The 17711-nt window shown below is 40.3% G+C and overlaps 1 protein-coding gene across 7 annotated transcripts in view; it reads right to left on the minus strand.

Moving 5' to 3' along the window:
* Positions 1 to 17711, minus strand: part of LOC122540348 (uncharacterized) — a 263160-nt gene that overhangs the window by 207040 nt on the left and 38409 nt on the right. For 6 of the 7 annotated variants that reach the window (XM_043675941.2, XM_043675939.2, XM_087980440.1 and 3 more), the window contains exons 3-5: positions 8547 to 8631; positions 4860 to 4933; positions 3267 to 3326 (exon numbers count right to left, since the gene is read on the minus strand). In XM_043675941.2, coding sequence (XP_043531876.1) covers positions 3267 to 3326; positions 4860 to 4933; positions 8547 to 8631 — 219 coding nt within the window. The remainder of the gene's footprint in view (positions 1 to 3266; positions 3327 to 4859; positions 4934 to 8546; positions 8632 to 17711) is intronic. The other variant, XM_043675945.2, reaches the window with a different exon arrangement.

Raw genomic sequence — 17711 nt, forward strand, 5'->3', positions numbered from 1 at the left:
AATGGTTAGCATTTCAAATTCAATCAGGCATTGAAACCTCAGTAACTCAATAGCAGGTTGTTCTGCTTTAACCAGTCAAAATTTCTCTCTGGAGAAAAACAAAATAGAGCGCAACAACTTAATTTCACCTTATTCACCAAAAGCAAATATTCTAGTTTGAACTGTCAAATTAATTGACAGAACAATGATAATATTATGAAATTTCATTTTTAAAAACTCATTCATGGGGTGGACATCACTGGCCAGCATTTATTGCCCAATCCTAGATGCCCTAGACGTGGTGATGGTGTGCTGCCTGCTTGAACTGCTGCAGTCCATGTGCTATAGGTAAACCTACAATAATGTGAAGTTCCAGGATTTTGATCCAGAAACACTGATAGAAGAGCAATATATTCCCAAGTGAGGATGGTAGTGGTTTGGAGGGGACTTTGCAGTGGCAGTGTTCCAATGTACAGTAAATGAGGCCCTTGTCCTTTTAGATGGAAGGGACAATGGGTTTGGAAGGCACTAAAGAATTTTGGTGAATTTCTGCAGTGTAAATTATGGATAGTACAACACTGTTACGATTGAGCCTCGATGATGGAGGAAGTGAATTGTTTTTTGTGGATGTGGTGCTAATCAAGCAGGCTGCTTTGTCCTGGACAGTGTCAGTCTTCTTTGTGTTTTTGGAGCTGCTCTCAGACAGGCAAATAGAGAGTATTTCAATGCACTCCTGACTCGAGCTTTGTAGATAAAGGTCAGGGCTGGTTTGGGGGAATGGTGGGGAGAGTGGCGCAAACCAAGGACAGTCAAAGGGATCGGTACTTGTGGAAGGCCAAGAGGAGTGGGGAGGGGAAGACGTTCTTGGTGGTGGGGTCTAGTTAGAGTTCTCTGCCTTCTGCAAGGATTATTACCCCCCGAAACCCCAGGTACGTTCCGCTGCAACCAGAAAAGATGCAAAACCTGCTGGGACATCACCCCTCGCACCGCCATCCAAAGCATCAAACAGTCGTTCCAAGTGAGACAGAGATTCATCAGCCTTTGTTCCAACCTAGTTTACTGCATCAAGTGCTCCCGATGAGGTGTTCTCTACATTGGGGAGACCGAAGTTAAACGTAGGGAGCGGTTCTCCGAGCATCACAACTGGACCCGCAGGAGCCCACCAGACCTCCCATTCACCGCCATTTCAATTCCTCTTCCTACTCCTTTTCCGACATGACCATCCTTGGCCTTCTCCGCTGCCACAACAAACCTCACAGCAAATTGGAGGAACAACATTTCATCTTCTGCCTGGACAGCCTATAGCCCGGAGGACTCAACACTGAGTTCTCCAATTTCAAATAACCTCCCTTCCCATCCCTGACTTCCTTCCCAGCCCCTCTCCCCCCGCTTCCACTCCTCCCTGCCACCAACTGGATTAATTCCTCTCATTGACCAACCAGGGTGTATCCTCTACCTGTCCTCACCTATCCCCACTTCAACCCCCTGCCCCACCACCCTTTTTATCTGCAGCTCCCCCTACACTCCCCCCAGTCCTGAAGAAGGGTTACACCCAAAACGTCAACTTCTCCACCTCCTGATGCTGCCTGGCTTGCTGTGTTCTCCCAGCCTCTTGCCTATCTACACTGAATGTCAAAAGGTAATGGTTAGATTCTCTCTTGTTAGAAATGAAACCTGACAAAACATTGTACAGAACAAACATTATAGCATATTGGAGGACACAGAATGAACAAACACCTGAACTGCAATAACTGGATAGTGTATATAAAACATTAGATGGACTCAGGCTGTGCTCAGATATGAATGTAGTCTATGATGGGTTTCAACCATTTCTTTTAAGGGAGCTTTCACTTTCCTTTTTGTGCTTTTCAATAACCTGACTCCTCAGGCCTTCAATAGTGAAAAAGTATGTAATTGATGGTCACTGTGAGACAAGTAATGGGTCAAGTCATTAAGCTGCAAGGATACTACTGACCATAAAGCCTGTGTCTAGGTCTCTCTGACTGCTCATAGGGTTGACCTGATTGCAAATGTTGCTGCTAATGGATTTCCTGCCTCAATGAATTAAGTCATAAAGAAACTCAATCCAGAACCTACTAACTGCTTATCCACTAGGCAGAATCCATGTAACCTAACTGGAGGGGAAGAAAAGGATCTTTAAAGTGATTCTTGCCTCTTCAGAGAAATTACAACATGCTATAAAAGTAGCATCTTGAAGCAGCGTGGTGAGGTCAGGAGGTTATCTGGGAGATGAGGAAAGACTGTGTTAATCTACAAAAACAATTTCCCCAAAACTACTGAGGAATTTCATTGACGTTGCTACCTCTTAAGGTGGTCCTTCTGGCTGTTGCAGCATGTGTTTTGGATAATCTGTAAAACAACAGGTTACATTTTGCTCTTGTGTGGAGCAGATGTAGTTTAATATATAATTCTGGACTGTCATAAGAGTCATTAAAAAACTGTTATTTTCAGCAATCTTCATGAGATTTCTGGCGGTAGTTGTGCAAAGTCATTTGCATATCTCTTCCATATCTATTGATGAAGTTGTGTTGAATGAGATTGTATGGGAGTGGATTGGATTACATAGTTTGAGCATTTCTGCAAGAACTGTACTGATGTCTTTTTGTAGATAATATTGTGTTGTTGATAGACTCACTTGTGGATTAATGACTGTTTTCACTATAGTGAACAGTTAACTATATCAGTTAAACTAATAACCAATGCTTGAGATCAGGCCAGAGCTTCCAATATTCTGCTTCTTCAAATCAAACCACTTTGAAAATTAGATTTTTAATTGTCGCATTCATTTTCCAAAATATACAAATCAATTAATTCAGATTGGCTAGTTTTTATTTAATTTTAACTCTATTTTGGATCTTGTTAGAATATACATTATATTTCAATTGTGAAGTAAACTGTAAAATTTGCTTTATTTTTCTGCAAAACTACATTTCAGCTATCTGTGAGGAGGTGCAGAGCCTGGCTTCAGCTGATTCTTTTTCTTTGATGTTCACTTTCCCTTCATGTGGATGTGCTTGCTTTCCATTTGGCTGCGATTAGGAATTCACTACGTGAAAACTACAGGAGGGCAATTACATCCCACTAATATTTGGAACAGCACCAATATGGGATACAAACAAACAATCACTTTTAAATTCCCTATTTATATAAATTCAAATTTATACTTGAATTTTTACTCTAAAACTGTTAAATGTATCTTCTACGTCTAATGCAACTATACTTTGCCATATTACAATCTCTTGTCAGCATTAATAATAATGACCTACTGCCATGGGTTTCTCCAGTAGGATGTGGTAGCCCTTCTTTGCAAATGCCACTGTTGGATCCTGTAGATTTAAATACAATATATCAGCAATTTAAAAAAACTGCTTACAGCATTAATCGGTTCCACTTTATAAATAATAATACAGCTTGTGTATCTTATAAATGAAGTATATTAAGTATTAAATACATTTGTATTTGGTATTAAATGATTGAAACAATAAGGACAATCCAGGAGAATAAAAACATAATCTGATCATCTTGTCATCAATAAAGAGTTCAACATATTCTGACCACAAGCACAGACATTCCAATCACTTTGATGTTAATGCACGTACATTTACTCTTCACAATGGCTCAGCTGGTTAAAACAAAGCATTAACAACAGCTATACAGGTCTTGTATGATTTCTAGTTTGAATGAAGTGAGCTGATAGCCAACAGAATTACAATAACAATGACACATATGGCATCAGTTTTTTAAGGGTTGGAAAGGAGAATATCTACCAGGGAGTCATTCTCTCCACCAGTGTACTATTTAGTGACTCTTGCCAAAGCTGTATAAGTGCAGACATTAGGTAATGTCCCACTGTGGCTGAAAACACCTCCTGGTGCTGATGGCTAAGCCCATGAGAATAACGTACACAAAAATCAAGCTGTTCCACCAATTCTTTGATATCCGACACAACGTCCTGAATATATGACAAGTAGTGACAGTAAACATTCAACACTTGCACGTACATGTACATGTTATGCATGAAGGTTAAAAAATACCATCCTATTGCTTTGGTGACTCTTGGTATTGGAAACATTGGTCCATTCCTAGGTTATACTGTGTACCTGAGTCATCAATAGAATTAAGCAAGAAAATTTCACTTACAGCTGATGCTATTAGCTACACAATGCTGAGGAGAGTACATCCCATCACAGATCTACTTTTTATTTAAAATGCTGTTAGAATGAAAATTCTTAATGCAAAGATCAAATTCTCCTCTCTGCTTTTAACAAACTGAGATAATGTCAACAAGCTATTTGATTATCAGCCAACGTGTAGGCATGCATACTTCCCTGTTGGTGTCACTGAATAACATACAGAGGATTGATTCTCTGGTGATTTCCCATTTTCCTCACCCCAAACAGCCTAGGCTAAATATTACCACCCCGATAAAACATTGCCTCAGTTTGGCAAACTCAGAACAGACATAAAATTGTATCTTGGGGTAATCTATATGGGTTTGTGTGCATTGAACAATTCTGCTTGATCTCAAATGCATAAGTAACAATTCACTCCCAACTATCCATTATTCTTACACATATATAATACATGTATTTTAAATGCTGCAATAAATTCTTATAATTATTCATCTAAATACAACTGACGGCAATATTTTCATGTAATTTCTTGCTGGTTCAATACAGCCAATTTCAATCATCCCCAAATTTCTGATGAATATTGGAGTATTTGTGCGTTTAACATTAGTTTTCCTGGAGCCACCATAACATTTTAAGCTTATCCTACACTTCACTCCTCCTGACATTTTACTTGTTTAATCTGTTGCAAACACTAATTTGCATTAAACATAGAAATGGCCTGTGTACCTTATGATGCCTGTCTGGAGTTGCTATGATCACGGCATCTGCAAATTTCTCCCGTTTTGCAGCTTCTCTCCAATCTTCCATAACCAAAAAAAAAATCAATAAATGAAATTTGATGAAAAACAGATCTGATTAATTCTCAATGGCTTTAACAAATAGTAAATCAACTTTATCTGACTTCACTCACAGTATTTCAATCTACAACTCTCCACTGGTTGGTGTCTTATCTAGCTTAAAAGGAAATGTTTATGATAGTTGGAGGTCAATATCATCTCAGTCTCAGGACATGCAGGGGCCCCTCAGGGCAGTTTCCAAGACCCAACCATCCTTAGCTGCTTCATCAATTACCTTCCCTCTATTAGGTTAGAAGTGGGGTTATTGCTGGCAATTGCATCATGTTCAGTACCATTCACACCTCCTCAGATACTGAAACAGTTCATGTATAGCAAGATTTGGATAATTTTCAAGTTTGTATTTATAGCTGGCAATCAACATTTCTGGCAGATAGTGTCAGACAATAATTAGGTCCAACTGGGGAAGTCTGACAATAGCCCCTTGACGTTTAATGGCATGGCCATCACTGAATTTCACTTCCAACATCATGGGAGGTTACCATGCACTAGAAACTGAATTAGACCAGCCATATAAACACTATATCTACATCAGCAGTTCGGCGACTAGGGATTCTGCAGTGAATAACTTATTCCCTGACCCCCAAAGGTCTGCTCCACCATCTACAAGATGCAAGTCAGAAATAACTTGGAGGTGCCGGTATTGGACTGGGATGGACAAAGTTAAAAATCACACAACACCAGGTTACAGTCCAACAGGTTTATTTGGAAGCACTAGCTTTTGGACTGCTGCTCATTCATCAAGCAACCATCTGTTGGACGAGAACCTGGTGTTGTGTGATTTTTAACTAAGTCAGAAATCTCATGGAATACTCACCATTGACTGATAAGAGTAGCTCTAATTTCCAACTACTTCATTCTACCATTACCAGCGAGCTGGAATATCAATCCTCCTTAATGAAGAATACAGTAGAGGATATCAGTAGCAGCATCAGTCATCCCTAAAAATGAGAGGTCAACCTGGTGAAGCTACAACATAGGACTACTTGCATGCCAAACAGCAGGAACAGCATGCAATAAACTAGTTGAATCCACACCAAACAAATCAGATCGAACTTCTGTAATCCTGCCACATCCAGTTGTGAATGGTGCTGGGCAATTAAACTATTAACAGGAGGTAGCAGCTCCATCAACAAATATCTGCATCCTCAATGATGACAGAGAGCCCAGCACATCAAAGCAAAAGACACAGCTGAAGAAGCATTTTATCTACCGTAAGCCAAAAGTAGATAATCTATCTTGACCTCCTCCAAAGTTCCACAAAATTAGTCTTCAATGAATTTGATCCATTCCATGTAATATCGAGAAAAGGCCGAGTCACTGAACATTGCAAAGACTATGGGCCCTGACAACATTTTAGCAACTAAGATTTTTGCTTCAGTTCTAACTGTGCCCCTAGTTAAGCTATTCCAGTATGACTACAAACACTGCACCTCATTAACAGGAAGGAAAATTGCCTAAGTCCAACGCACAGAAAGTAGGACAAATCCAAACTGGCCACTCTTGATCATCAGGAAAATGATGGAAAGAGTTGTGACAGTACTATTAAGTTGCACCTGCAAAAGAATAACCTGAAAACTGACACAGTTTGGATTTTCCAGGTCTCTCACCTCCTGACTTCATTATAACCTAGAAGAATTGAACTCCAGAAGTGAGAGTGATTGCCCTTGACATAGAGGCATCATTTGACTAGGTATGGCATCAAGGAACTCTAGCAAAACTGAAGTAAATGGGAATTGGAGAGAAAACTCCCCACTGCTCGGAGTCATACCTAGCACAAAAGGAAAAATGGTTCTGGTTGGTTGGAGGTCAATCTTCTCAGTCCACATCATCATTACAGGAGTTCCTCAGAGTAACATCCCAGGCACAATCATCTTTAGCTGCTTTTTTAATGAAGTCCTTCGATCATATGGTCTGAAGTGGGGATGTTCGCTAATTATTGCGCAATATTCAGTATCATTCATGACTTCTTTGATACCAAAGCAGTCTGCGACCATATGCAGCAAGAACTGAACAATATCCAGGTTGTACAAGTGGCAAGTAACATTTGTACCACATGAGTGCCAGTCAATTGCAATTTCCAACAAGAGAGAATTTAACTTCTGCCCCTTGATATTCAATGGCACTACCATCGCTGAATCTTCCTCCAACAACATTCTGGGTGTTACCATTGACTAGGAATAGTCATTTGCAACATGAATACTGTGGCACAAAAGCAGGTTAGCGGGTAGAAATTCTGTGGTGTGTAACTTACCTCCAGTCCCTCAAATGCCTGTCCATCATCTACAAAGCATAAATCTGGATTGTGATAGAATAACCTCCATTGGCCTGGACAAGCTCCAGTAATACTTAAGAAACTTGACACCATCCAGAACAAAGCAGCTCCCTTGATTGCAACACTTTCTACCACCTTCAATATTCACTCCCTTCACCACTGATGCATGAAGTGGCAGCATAGCATCAACAAGATGCCCATCAAGGTTCCTCTAACAGCAGTGACCGTTATCATCTAGAAGGATAAAGATAGCAGATGCATTGGAACACCATGACCTGCGAGGTCCTCTTCAAGCTACACACCATCCTGACATGGAAATACGTCATCATTCCTTTACGGTTGCTGGACCAAAATCCCAGAACACCCGTCCACAAGTACTGTGGGTATCCCTACACCCCAACGACTGCAGCAGTTCAAGATGGCAGCTCACCACCACCTTCTAAAGGGCGATTAGGGATGGCAACAAATACTGGCCTAACCAGCAATGCACACAAGCTGTGAAATAATGTTTTTTAACAATATGTTTTGTGTTTTCGTTCCTTACATTTATCAAATTTGTTTGCTTCCATTTTTCCTTTTGGAAGGTACTGTTTCAAACTCAGATTAAGTTACACAGACATAATATGTCTTCCAATAACTTCATTCAAGTGGTCATTCCTCATATGCAAGACTGAAGGATTTTGACGAGCTATTTAACTGCATTTATAACATGGTCTTATTGTAGTTGTTGGTAACGTAGCAGAAAGGCAGAGGAATCAGTTGATACCACACCTGATCCTTACAGCCGAGGTTTTGACCAATTATTTTCACTTCAGATAAACACTACATCATGTTTTACACTTGTTAAGCAGTTTAATTTTTAAAATTTAACCTGTTTTTCTTGTCAACCTGTTCAGAGATGTTATTACACACCTCTGGAGCAGGTGGGACTTGAACCGGGGCCTTTCGGTCCAGTGGTAGGGACACTAGCACTGTGTCACAAGAGGCCCTCCTATTAGCAGTATAATTTAAAAAAATTTTTATTAACATATTTTTCTAATCAACCTGTTCAGAGATGTTATTATACACCTCTGGCACAGGTGGGACACTACCACTGTGCCACAAGAGGGCTGCACCATTAGCAATATACTTACTTTGATAAAGTTTCAACTTTAAATTGTTTTTAAATTGGAATGAACTCAGTTTTGCAGACTATGCAATAGAGTTTAATATAGTTAGCCAAATCACTTTGATTAGACAATGACATCTGCGCAGTAATGCAAGCAGCCAGCCAAAGGTTCTCACCACTGAAGATGTTACAATCTTGAATTGAGTACTTCATCTGCAAATTCTGTCTGGCAATTAAACGACAATCTGCTACTCCCACAACCTAGAACACAGGCAATAATAAATAAATTCAGATAATATCAGAGCAGTGATGGATCAACAAAAGTTAGACATAACATTATTTCAATAGAAAGCAATGACACAGCCATAAGTCAAACAGAAATAGAATCTATGTGGATAGTGATAAAATGTGAAGAAGGATCACACAGAGCCTACAGATCACCTACTAGCAGAAAGGAAGTGGAGGAAGAATATGAAAACAAATTAGGGAAATGAATTGAAAACAAACTATGGAAATAAGTTAAAAAAAACAAGCAATAATATGGGAGATTTCAACTTTTTTGAATTTCATTGTCCAGGAGAGGTGAATATAGAGATAAGTTGCATTTCCTTTTTAAGCCAGTTTGGGGGAAGTCATTACTAAACTTAGAAATGGAGAAGCAGGGAGCACCTATTTATTAGTCATGATAAAATAATATAGTTTAGGATTAATAATTAATAATTTATCATTTGCATGATAAATGCCAAGGTAATAGACTGGAGTTAAGCTGATTTGGTTTGAATGAGAATAGAACTCAGAAAATTAAATGGGTAGTAATGTAAAACGTCAATGGGAAATAATTAAAGTGTTCAACAGAAACCAGGGAAAAAAATTCTAAAAGCTAAGACAGCTATCCACTAATGAAATACCATGGATGAATATAAGGAAAAATTTACAACAAAGTGAGAAATACACATTCAATACATGGACAACAGGAGAAAGCAGGTCAAGGGAGAATACAAAAAACATAACATTCAAGAAGTATTTAGGTGTGCACTTGCAATGCCAGGACATAGAAGGCTGTGAGCCAAATGCTGGAATTAAAACAGATAGGTGCTTGATTTTGACCAGTGTCAGACTCGGTGGGCCAAAGAGTCTTTTTCTGTGTAGTAGATCTCTATGATGATGACTCTGTGACAATTAGCCTGTCCTAATGGAAGGTTACCAATCTGCATTTTAAATCTGTTCCACTCCACACATGCTGCCTAGATTTCCGAATATGTCTCCATTATTTTGTTTTTATTTCAGATTTCCAGCATTGACTAATGTCCCAGCAACTACACAGGGAGAAGGGGCTACTGCTGGTACTGCAACAGTAACCAAAGAAAGCATTCAGCAATGAGCTCAGACTGAGAGGCAAGTCTGGAATTTTGCCAGAGCCAGCATGGCAGTAAGCACGACTACATAAATCAAAACATTGCAATGCAGGTCAATAAAGGCATAACAAAAACAAACTAAGCTTAGAGTTTATTTCTGGAGGGAAAGAATCAAAACTGGAGAAGTTGTGCTAAACTTTCGTTAAACTTTGGTTAGATCACAAGAAGTATTCCTCACAGTTCTTCTGATCGCCATTTTATTTAAAAAGAATAGAGACACAACAGATGAATGGAAAAAAGGTTCTGTGAAATAGTACCATTAGGAAAGGATAAATATGCTGCATCTTTTTTTATTTGAAAAGACTGAATGATGACCAAGTAAAGATACATAAATATGAAAGATTTTGATAGAATACACATAAAGAAACTGTTCCATTTATGGGGAGAGCAAAACTAGAGGACATCAATATGAAACAGTCACAAACAAATCAATGGGGTAAAAGAGTTCATTATGAAATCTCTGTAAATAATGTGAATAGGGGACTCGCTACCATAGAATACTGGAGCTAAATAGTTTAATGTATTTAAGAGGAAATTGATTTGCATATGTGGAAGAAGGGTAGAGAGGTTTTTGTTGATTGTGTTATGAACAAGGCCAGATCCCCTCAAAGTTGAAACTTTATTGCTGGAACAGCACAGCAGGTCAGGCAGCATCCAGGGAACAGGAGATTCGACGTTTCGGGCACAGGCCCTTCTTCAGGGCCTGAAGAAGGGCCTGTGCCCGAAACGTCGAATCTCCTGTTCCCTGGATGCTGCCTGACCTGCTGTGCTGTTCCAGCAATAATGTTTCAACTTTGATCTCCAGCATCTGCAGACCTCACTTTCTCCTCGCAGATCCCCTCAAAACATTCCAAGAAAGTAGCCCAGACCCTAACTTTGCTAGTTGTTTTAAGCAGGTGTAACACGGATATTCCAGGAGGGATACAGCAGGTCAAACCACTTAATTTTAATCAAAACAGAATTTATTTACAAGATTACTGAATGAAACACAAACGAAACAGAACCGAATACAGAATAGCTTAATCTATCTGAAAACCCAATAGATTATACCAACTTAAATGATGCTGTTCCAAATACTTGCAACACTCCCCATAACACCCCTTGGCACAAACGGTAGAATCAAACACAGGTTCTTACAGAAGAGAGAGCTGCAGCATGGAACACCCTCTTCCATATATAGTTGTTTCTTGGATCAGCAGCCTCGGCAACTGCCTGAATGCTTTCAGTGAATAGACCGACTGCCAAAATCCAAATCAAACCAGAGAAAAGCTGAACTGGGAGAACTGACCACTCCCATTTCATTGTACAAGTTTTTTTTAAATTAAAAGCCTTTTCCCTGAGGCAGTATCTGTTAGTTCTAATCAAATTGGCCTTAAAACCCATCCAACCCAGACTTTTCTGAATCTGGTGTCTTTACGACCTCCTGAGGAAAAACCAAAGACAACATAGCTTTGTTAAAGGAGCAGCATCATCACAATAGAATTAAAAGAGAAAAGGATGGGAGAAGGTTTAAGCAGAACTCAAGTGCCAGCATGGACTGGGGGTTAGGGATGAATGGCATGTTTCTCTGTTACATATTCCATATAAATTTTGCGATACTTCAAATCTTGTAATGCATTTATTCCTTTCATACAGTATGAGCTTAAGGTGCATTGATTTCTTTTTAGTCTCAATTCACTGAATAGCTGTCCTCTTGAAAATTATGGAAGAGTTAGGATAGCAAATCAAACATTTGGTCAAAGAGGTCATTTTTAAAGCAGTGTAGTAGAGGGAATTCAAATCTTGGGGCTTATGTAACTTAATGTAGGTACATCTATGATGGAGCAATGAAAATCATGCATGTGCCATAAATTGAAGAACCACAGAGATATTGTAGCATTGTGATTACAGATATAATGATGAATAGAACCAAAGAGACATTTAAAAACAACTCATGAGAAATTAATACTCAGGCATTCTCAAACCTGGAGAAAACATATTCAGTGAGAACTGGGGGTGATGCATGATTGGGATTTGCTGGAGTCAGGATGTAGACAGCAAAACTTTAGAAGACCGCAACTTTGCGCAGGTTACAAGGTGGGAGTCTGGATAGCAAAGGTGTCCAGATTCACAATCTCAGATTTTTGCAGTGCTGAAAGTTTATAATTCTTAAATCAGCTCTCTGAATGAGCAATTCTCTTAGTGCCATCCTTCCGAGCTCTTCTGAAACCTTGCACATTCTTCCTTTTCAAATAACAGCCTAATTCCCTTTTGAATACTGTAATTAAATTGCTTCCACCATACTCTCAGACAGGTCAGACAGATCTTAAACATTCACTGCATGGAGATCCAAGATGGCGGCGACCCAGTAAGTCTGAGTCTGCAGTGCTCTGCCTAAGACTTGGGGAAAGTGGGGCACCCACCCTTACCTCACCTTTTAAATCACTTAGGATAGCTTTTGCCCAGTGTACTTAGCCATTTTACATCAAACTTGGACAGTTTGGTGTTCTTTAAAAATGACTAAGGGCAAAAACTCCCGCAGCTCACAACAGATGGGGACCCCTCCTCCACCTCCTCCTGTAGCAGCAGGGACGTCCGCAGCTGCTTCAGGGGACTTACCTGCGGAGGCGAGCCTGATCTCCCTGATTGCTAAGCTCCAGGGAAAGATCGATGCCTTTATCGAGGAGACCCGATGCAGGTGGGAGTCGATCTCGGTCATGCTGTATGTCGGAGGGGCAGAGCAACAGGGCCGCGGCCTTGGAGACTGCTGCTGAGTCATCCGTTGGTCAGGTCTGGACCCTGGAGGAGTGCATCAACAACCTCGATAATCGTTGGTAAAATATTCGGTTGCTGGGCCTTCCCAAGTGGGAAGAGGAAGGCCAGCTTGCAGATTTCTTAGAGCAATGGCTCTCACGATTATTGAAGTTGGAGTCGGGGCTGGGCTGGTTACGGGTGGAGTGGGCCCATCGGGTTGCTGTACGCAGGCCCGGATCGGACCAGCATCCCCGTCTGATTTTAATCCAACTTCAATACTATCAGGAAAAACAAAAGCTGCTGGAGGCCTCCAGAGTCCTGGGGAAGGATCCCCAGACCATGATGCACAAGGGTTCCAGGGCAATGTTATTTCAGGACTTTTCACTAGCCGTGGTCCACAAGGAGGGCATTCGATGAGGCGAAGAAGCGTTTGAAAGACTTAAATATTCAATACTCTATGCGTTATCCGGCAATGCTGCACTTCAGCCATGGAGGATCCGTTTATAACTTTGGATCACCGGAGAAAGTGAAAGAATTCTTGGACTCTCTCAAATAGACTGCAAGACTTGAACTGTATGGATAACTACTTTATTTTTGCTCCCCCTTTGTTTACCCTTTCTTTCTTCATCTCTCTTTCACTCATCCTTTCCTGGGAGTGGGGTGGGGGGGAGAGCTTGTTCTTTATTCTCTCTTTGATCTCCTTTTTATAGCTCGTGCGGCTTATTTGATTTGTGGGGGGAGGAGAGCTTCTTTTCTTTTTTTTAAGAGCAGGGTTTTCTTCTTTCTTCATCTTGCTTAGTTGCCTAATACTTACTGGGAAGAGCGCCTCATCTTCCGCCTAGGAACTCTCCAACCACAAGGGATGAACTCAGATTTCTCCAGTTTCCTCATTTCCCCTCCCCCCACCTTGTCTCAGTCCCAACCCTTGAACTCAGCACCACCTTCTTAACCTGCAATCTTCTTCCTTACCTCTCCGCCCCCACCCCCACTCCGGCCTATCACCTGGCCTTAACCTTCTTCCACCTATCGCATTTCCAACGCCCCCCCCCCCCACCCCCCCAAGTCCCTCCTCCCTACCTTTTATCTTAGCCTGCTTGGCACACTTTCCTTATTCCTGAAGAAGGGCTCATGCCTGAAACGTCGATTCTCCCGCTCCTTGGATGCTGCCTGACCTGCTGCGCTTTTTCAGCAACACATTTTCAGCTCTGATCTCCAGCATCTGCAGTCCTCACTTTCTCCTAGAAGATATCTAGCGTAACTTGCCAGAAAGAAAAAGGCTCCCCAAGCCATTACGTCCATTAGAGAAAGTGCTGGTACCTTGACTTGTGACTGTAAAAAGATCAATACTGCCTTTAGAAAGTTCAATTTTGAACTGTATAAGTCGCAGGACTGTGAGGATAGAACTGGGAAGATGAAATCCTTTTTTTAAAAATTTAGATCTTCTGGGCCTAACCTCAGAGCAGGTGTTGATCTTGAATGCCCTAATGACGACCCAAGAAGTACAGGACAAGGTTAGGCAGCTTCAGAGTGGCAAAGGGCCGGGGCTGATGGATTCCAGGTTGAGTTCTATAAAGAATTTATAGGGGAACTGGCGGGGCCACTCATAAATGTGTGTAATTACTCACACAGTCAGGGCTGCCTCCCGCCTTCGTTGAGAGAAGCAAATATTTCTCGCATTCTCAAGAAGGGAAAGGTCCCAGAAGATTGCTCTTCATATTGACCCATATCCTTGTTAAATATGGATTTCAAAATTCTTTCAAAAATGTTAGCATTAAGACTGGAGAGGGTCTTACCATACATCATAAAAGAGGACCAGACGGGGTTTATAAAGGGCCGCAAGTCAACTAATAACATTAGAAGGGTATCAAAATATGACATAAGCCTGTCAACAAGGAACAATACTGGATTTAGCTGTCTCCTTGGACGCAGAGAAGGCCTTTGATCGGATAGAGTGGCCATATTTTTTCTATACGGTAGAAAGATTGTGTCAGAGAGGTATTTACTAAATGGGTTTCAGTATTATATAATGATCCCAAAGCAGCGGCGATCAACAATGGTTGAGGCTCGGATAGCTTTAGTGTCAGCAGGGGCTGTCGTCAGGATGTCCTCTTTCACCACTATTATTCACGCTAGTGATTGAACCACTAGCCAAAGCTATATGAACTGACCCTAACATAACAGCTCAGAGGGTTGGATCGGGCAAGCACAAAATTACTCTCTAAGCGGATGATGTCCTCCTTTTCTTAAGTGATCCTTTGACATCCGTGCCTCGCTTAATTCAAGTGGTTAATCTATTTGGTATGTTCTCAGGTTACAAAATCAATTTTATGAAATCGGAGGCCATGCCATTGTGAGGTCTTGCCAGTATATCCGATTTACCGGACGGATCTCGCTTTCCCTTTCAGTGGTCACTAGAGGGTTTTCTATACTTAGGTATCTTTGTTACTCCAGTATTTGGTCAGTTATATAAAGCCAATTACGTACACTTATTAGAGAAAATGAGGAAGACCTTCAACGCTGGGGAGATCTCCCAATATCCTGGTTAGGCAGAGTAACCAGAGTTAAGAATATCCTATCTCGTCTTCTATATCTGATGAGAATGCTCCCCTTGATGATGCCGAGACAGGTGTTGCGTAAGCTCTACGGCTGGCTCGGCTCCTTTATTTGGAATCATAGATGGCCCCTTATCAGATTAGAAAAGCTGCAGCTCCCACAAGCAAGGGAAGGACTGGACTTTCCCAGATTTTAAGAGGTACCAATTGAGCTGACTGGGTCTCTTGTGACCCACAATCAAGCTGGTTAGATATTGAGACCTCCCAAGCAAAATGTCCCATCATCAATCTTTTATTTATGGACAAGATGAGAGTTATTATGGACTATTGTAAAACCCCTATTGTATTAAATACAATTAAAGCCTGGAGGATAATGCAACAAGATGAGGGTAACTTGCAAAAACCTCCCCTTATACCCCTATAGTGGGAGTATCAGGATTCCAGCCAGGGCTGACAGATGCTACATTTAAAACTTGGAAGTCCAGAGGTATCTCCTGTTTGGGAAACTTGTTCGATGGGGAGGTTATGATGTCTTTTAAGCAGTTGCACCAAAAGTTTGGACTGCCTAACAGGGACCTTTTTCGGTATTTCCAAATAAGGGACTTTACACAAAAAAAGGCCACACTGATAGTCAATCCCTACAAATTGGATCAGGAAAAGGAGAGTGCTATGGCCAATGGGGCTGCCCTTGGTCAGTACTCTTTATCACTCACTATACAATAAGGTATTGAAGGACATGAAACAATTATATAAAATCTAGAACCAAGAATTAGTGTTGGAAATCTCTTTAGAAATGTGGGAGGACATCTGGGAAAATACTGGAAAGATCTCTATTTGTAATAGAACTCAGGCTATTCAATTAAAGGTACTTCACAGGGCTCATATAGCAACTGAACGACTTGCAAAATTCAAGGCAGGAGCATTCCCCATGTGTCCTAAATGTAAAATAGAAGTTGGCACTCTCATGCATTGTCTATGGACGTGCCATAACATCCGCAGGTATTGGGATAGAGTAGTGAATGCCTTGACAGAGATCTTGGGTACGGAGATTAGACTGGAACCAGTAACCCTGCTTTTGGGCTCTTCAGATTTCCCCTCCCTGGATGTGCACAGGAAGAAATTATTTACCATCCTCTCCTTTTGTGCAAGGAAAAATATTTTAGTGAATTGGGTAGCTGAAGGTCCCCCAGGACTTTCGAATTGGCACAGGTTAGTCATGGAATATATCCCCCTTGACTTCCTCACAAATATGGTGCATCAAAAAATGTAATTATTTTATAAAATATGGCAGTCCTTTTTGAACTATATCGACACAGATATCTCGGCCATATCGTCCAGGGCTTTTGTTTAGCTGTGGTAATAGTTCTGGCTGGCTCAGGGGCCGCCTAGGAGGAGGAATCCCGTATAAATATGGGTTTTATTATGACTTGATGTAAATCTATTTTGAGCATGTATCTAGTTATTTAATTACTTTGTTGTTTACTGTTAGTAATGTACGATATACTATTTTATGTTTTGGTTGTTTGTAGAATAGATTAGTAGTTAGTTGTTTTTTTTCCTTTTTTGTTTTGTTATTATGTATTTTTTACTTATTTAATTTTATATTGATGCTTATATTTGTACTCTAATTTTGTTAAAAAAATCTTAAATTTTCTTTTTTGCCATAAAATACCTATAAAAGACATTCACTGCATGAAAACATTGTTTTGCGTATCACTTTTGCTTCTTTGACCAATTACAGTACTTTAAATCCATGCCCTTTTATTTTCTCCTTGTCTATTCTGTCCAGATCCTCATGATTCTGAATACCTCTCAGCCTCCTTTTATTAAAACTCATTTTTAAGAAAGAAAATACCTGATCTCAACTGGGTGAAAGAGGAGTGCTCCATTGGTCTTTTGCTCTTGAGTTATGGAGACAAATTAAAATGAATTCTGACTGCTAATTACTACCTGACTGGAATGCAAGTACATATCAAGTGAGAAAATATCAGTTTTGTCTCACTTGTTTCAGGTACTAAAAGGATACCAGAATCTATGGAACTCTGAACAGCAAAAGGAACAATTCTTGGAAATTTCTGAACAGCTGGAAGAGACCATTCAAAAAGTCATATGAAACACAGAGAATAACTGACAAAGAAGAGACATTGAATTGAGGCTCAGTGTAACCACAGGCCATTATTTTGGCTACAAAGTCCAGAGGCTTACCAATTACCTATTATTCTAACAGCTTCTTTTGTCACAGCCTACACTGGACCCAATATAAATAGACAGTGAGTATCACTCATGATATCAGATGATAAAGCTGGTAAAAGAAAACACGAGGAAGTAAACAAAATGGATACACTTTAAACGTAAAAGAATTCAGCCATGCTCATCAATCACATTACTGTTTGGGGATCTTGCTGTGAGCGTATTGACTACTGCATTTTCTTACAATGATAATCATACTTCAAAAGTATTTTCTTGCTGATAAAGCAATTTGGGACATATTGTGGTCATGAAATCCACTGTAAAAATGCAAGTCTTTAAAAGAATCAAGCTTATCTTTTAACTTCACTTTCATACATCTCAATAAATCATGTGACACTGTCAGCAGGATACGCCACTGTACGATTTGTGAAAAATTGACTGTCCAAAGCTC

The sequence above is a fragment of the Chiloscyllium plagiosum genome, unplaced genomic scaffold, assembly GCF_037043375.1.
Source record: "Chiloscyllium plagiosum isolate Xiang-an unplaced genomic scaffold, Cpla_swu_hap1 HiC_scaffold_37, whole genome shotgun sequence".
Taxonomy (NCBI): Eukaryota; Metazoa; Chordata; class Chondrichthyes; order Orectolobiformes; family Hemiscylliidae; genus Chiloscyllium; species Chiloscyllium plagiosum.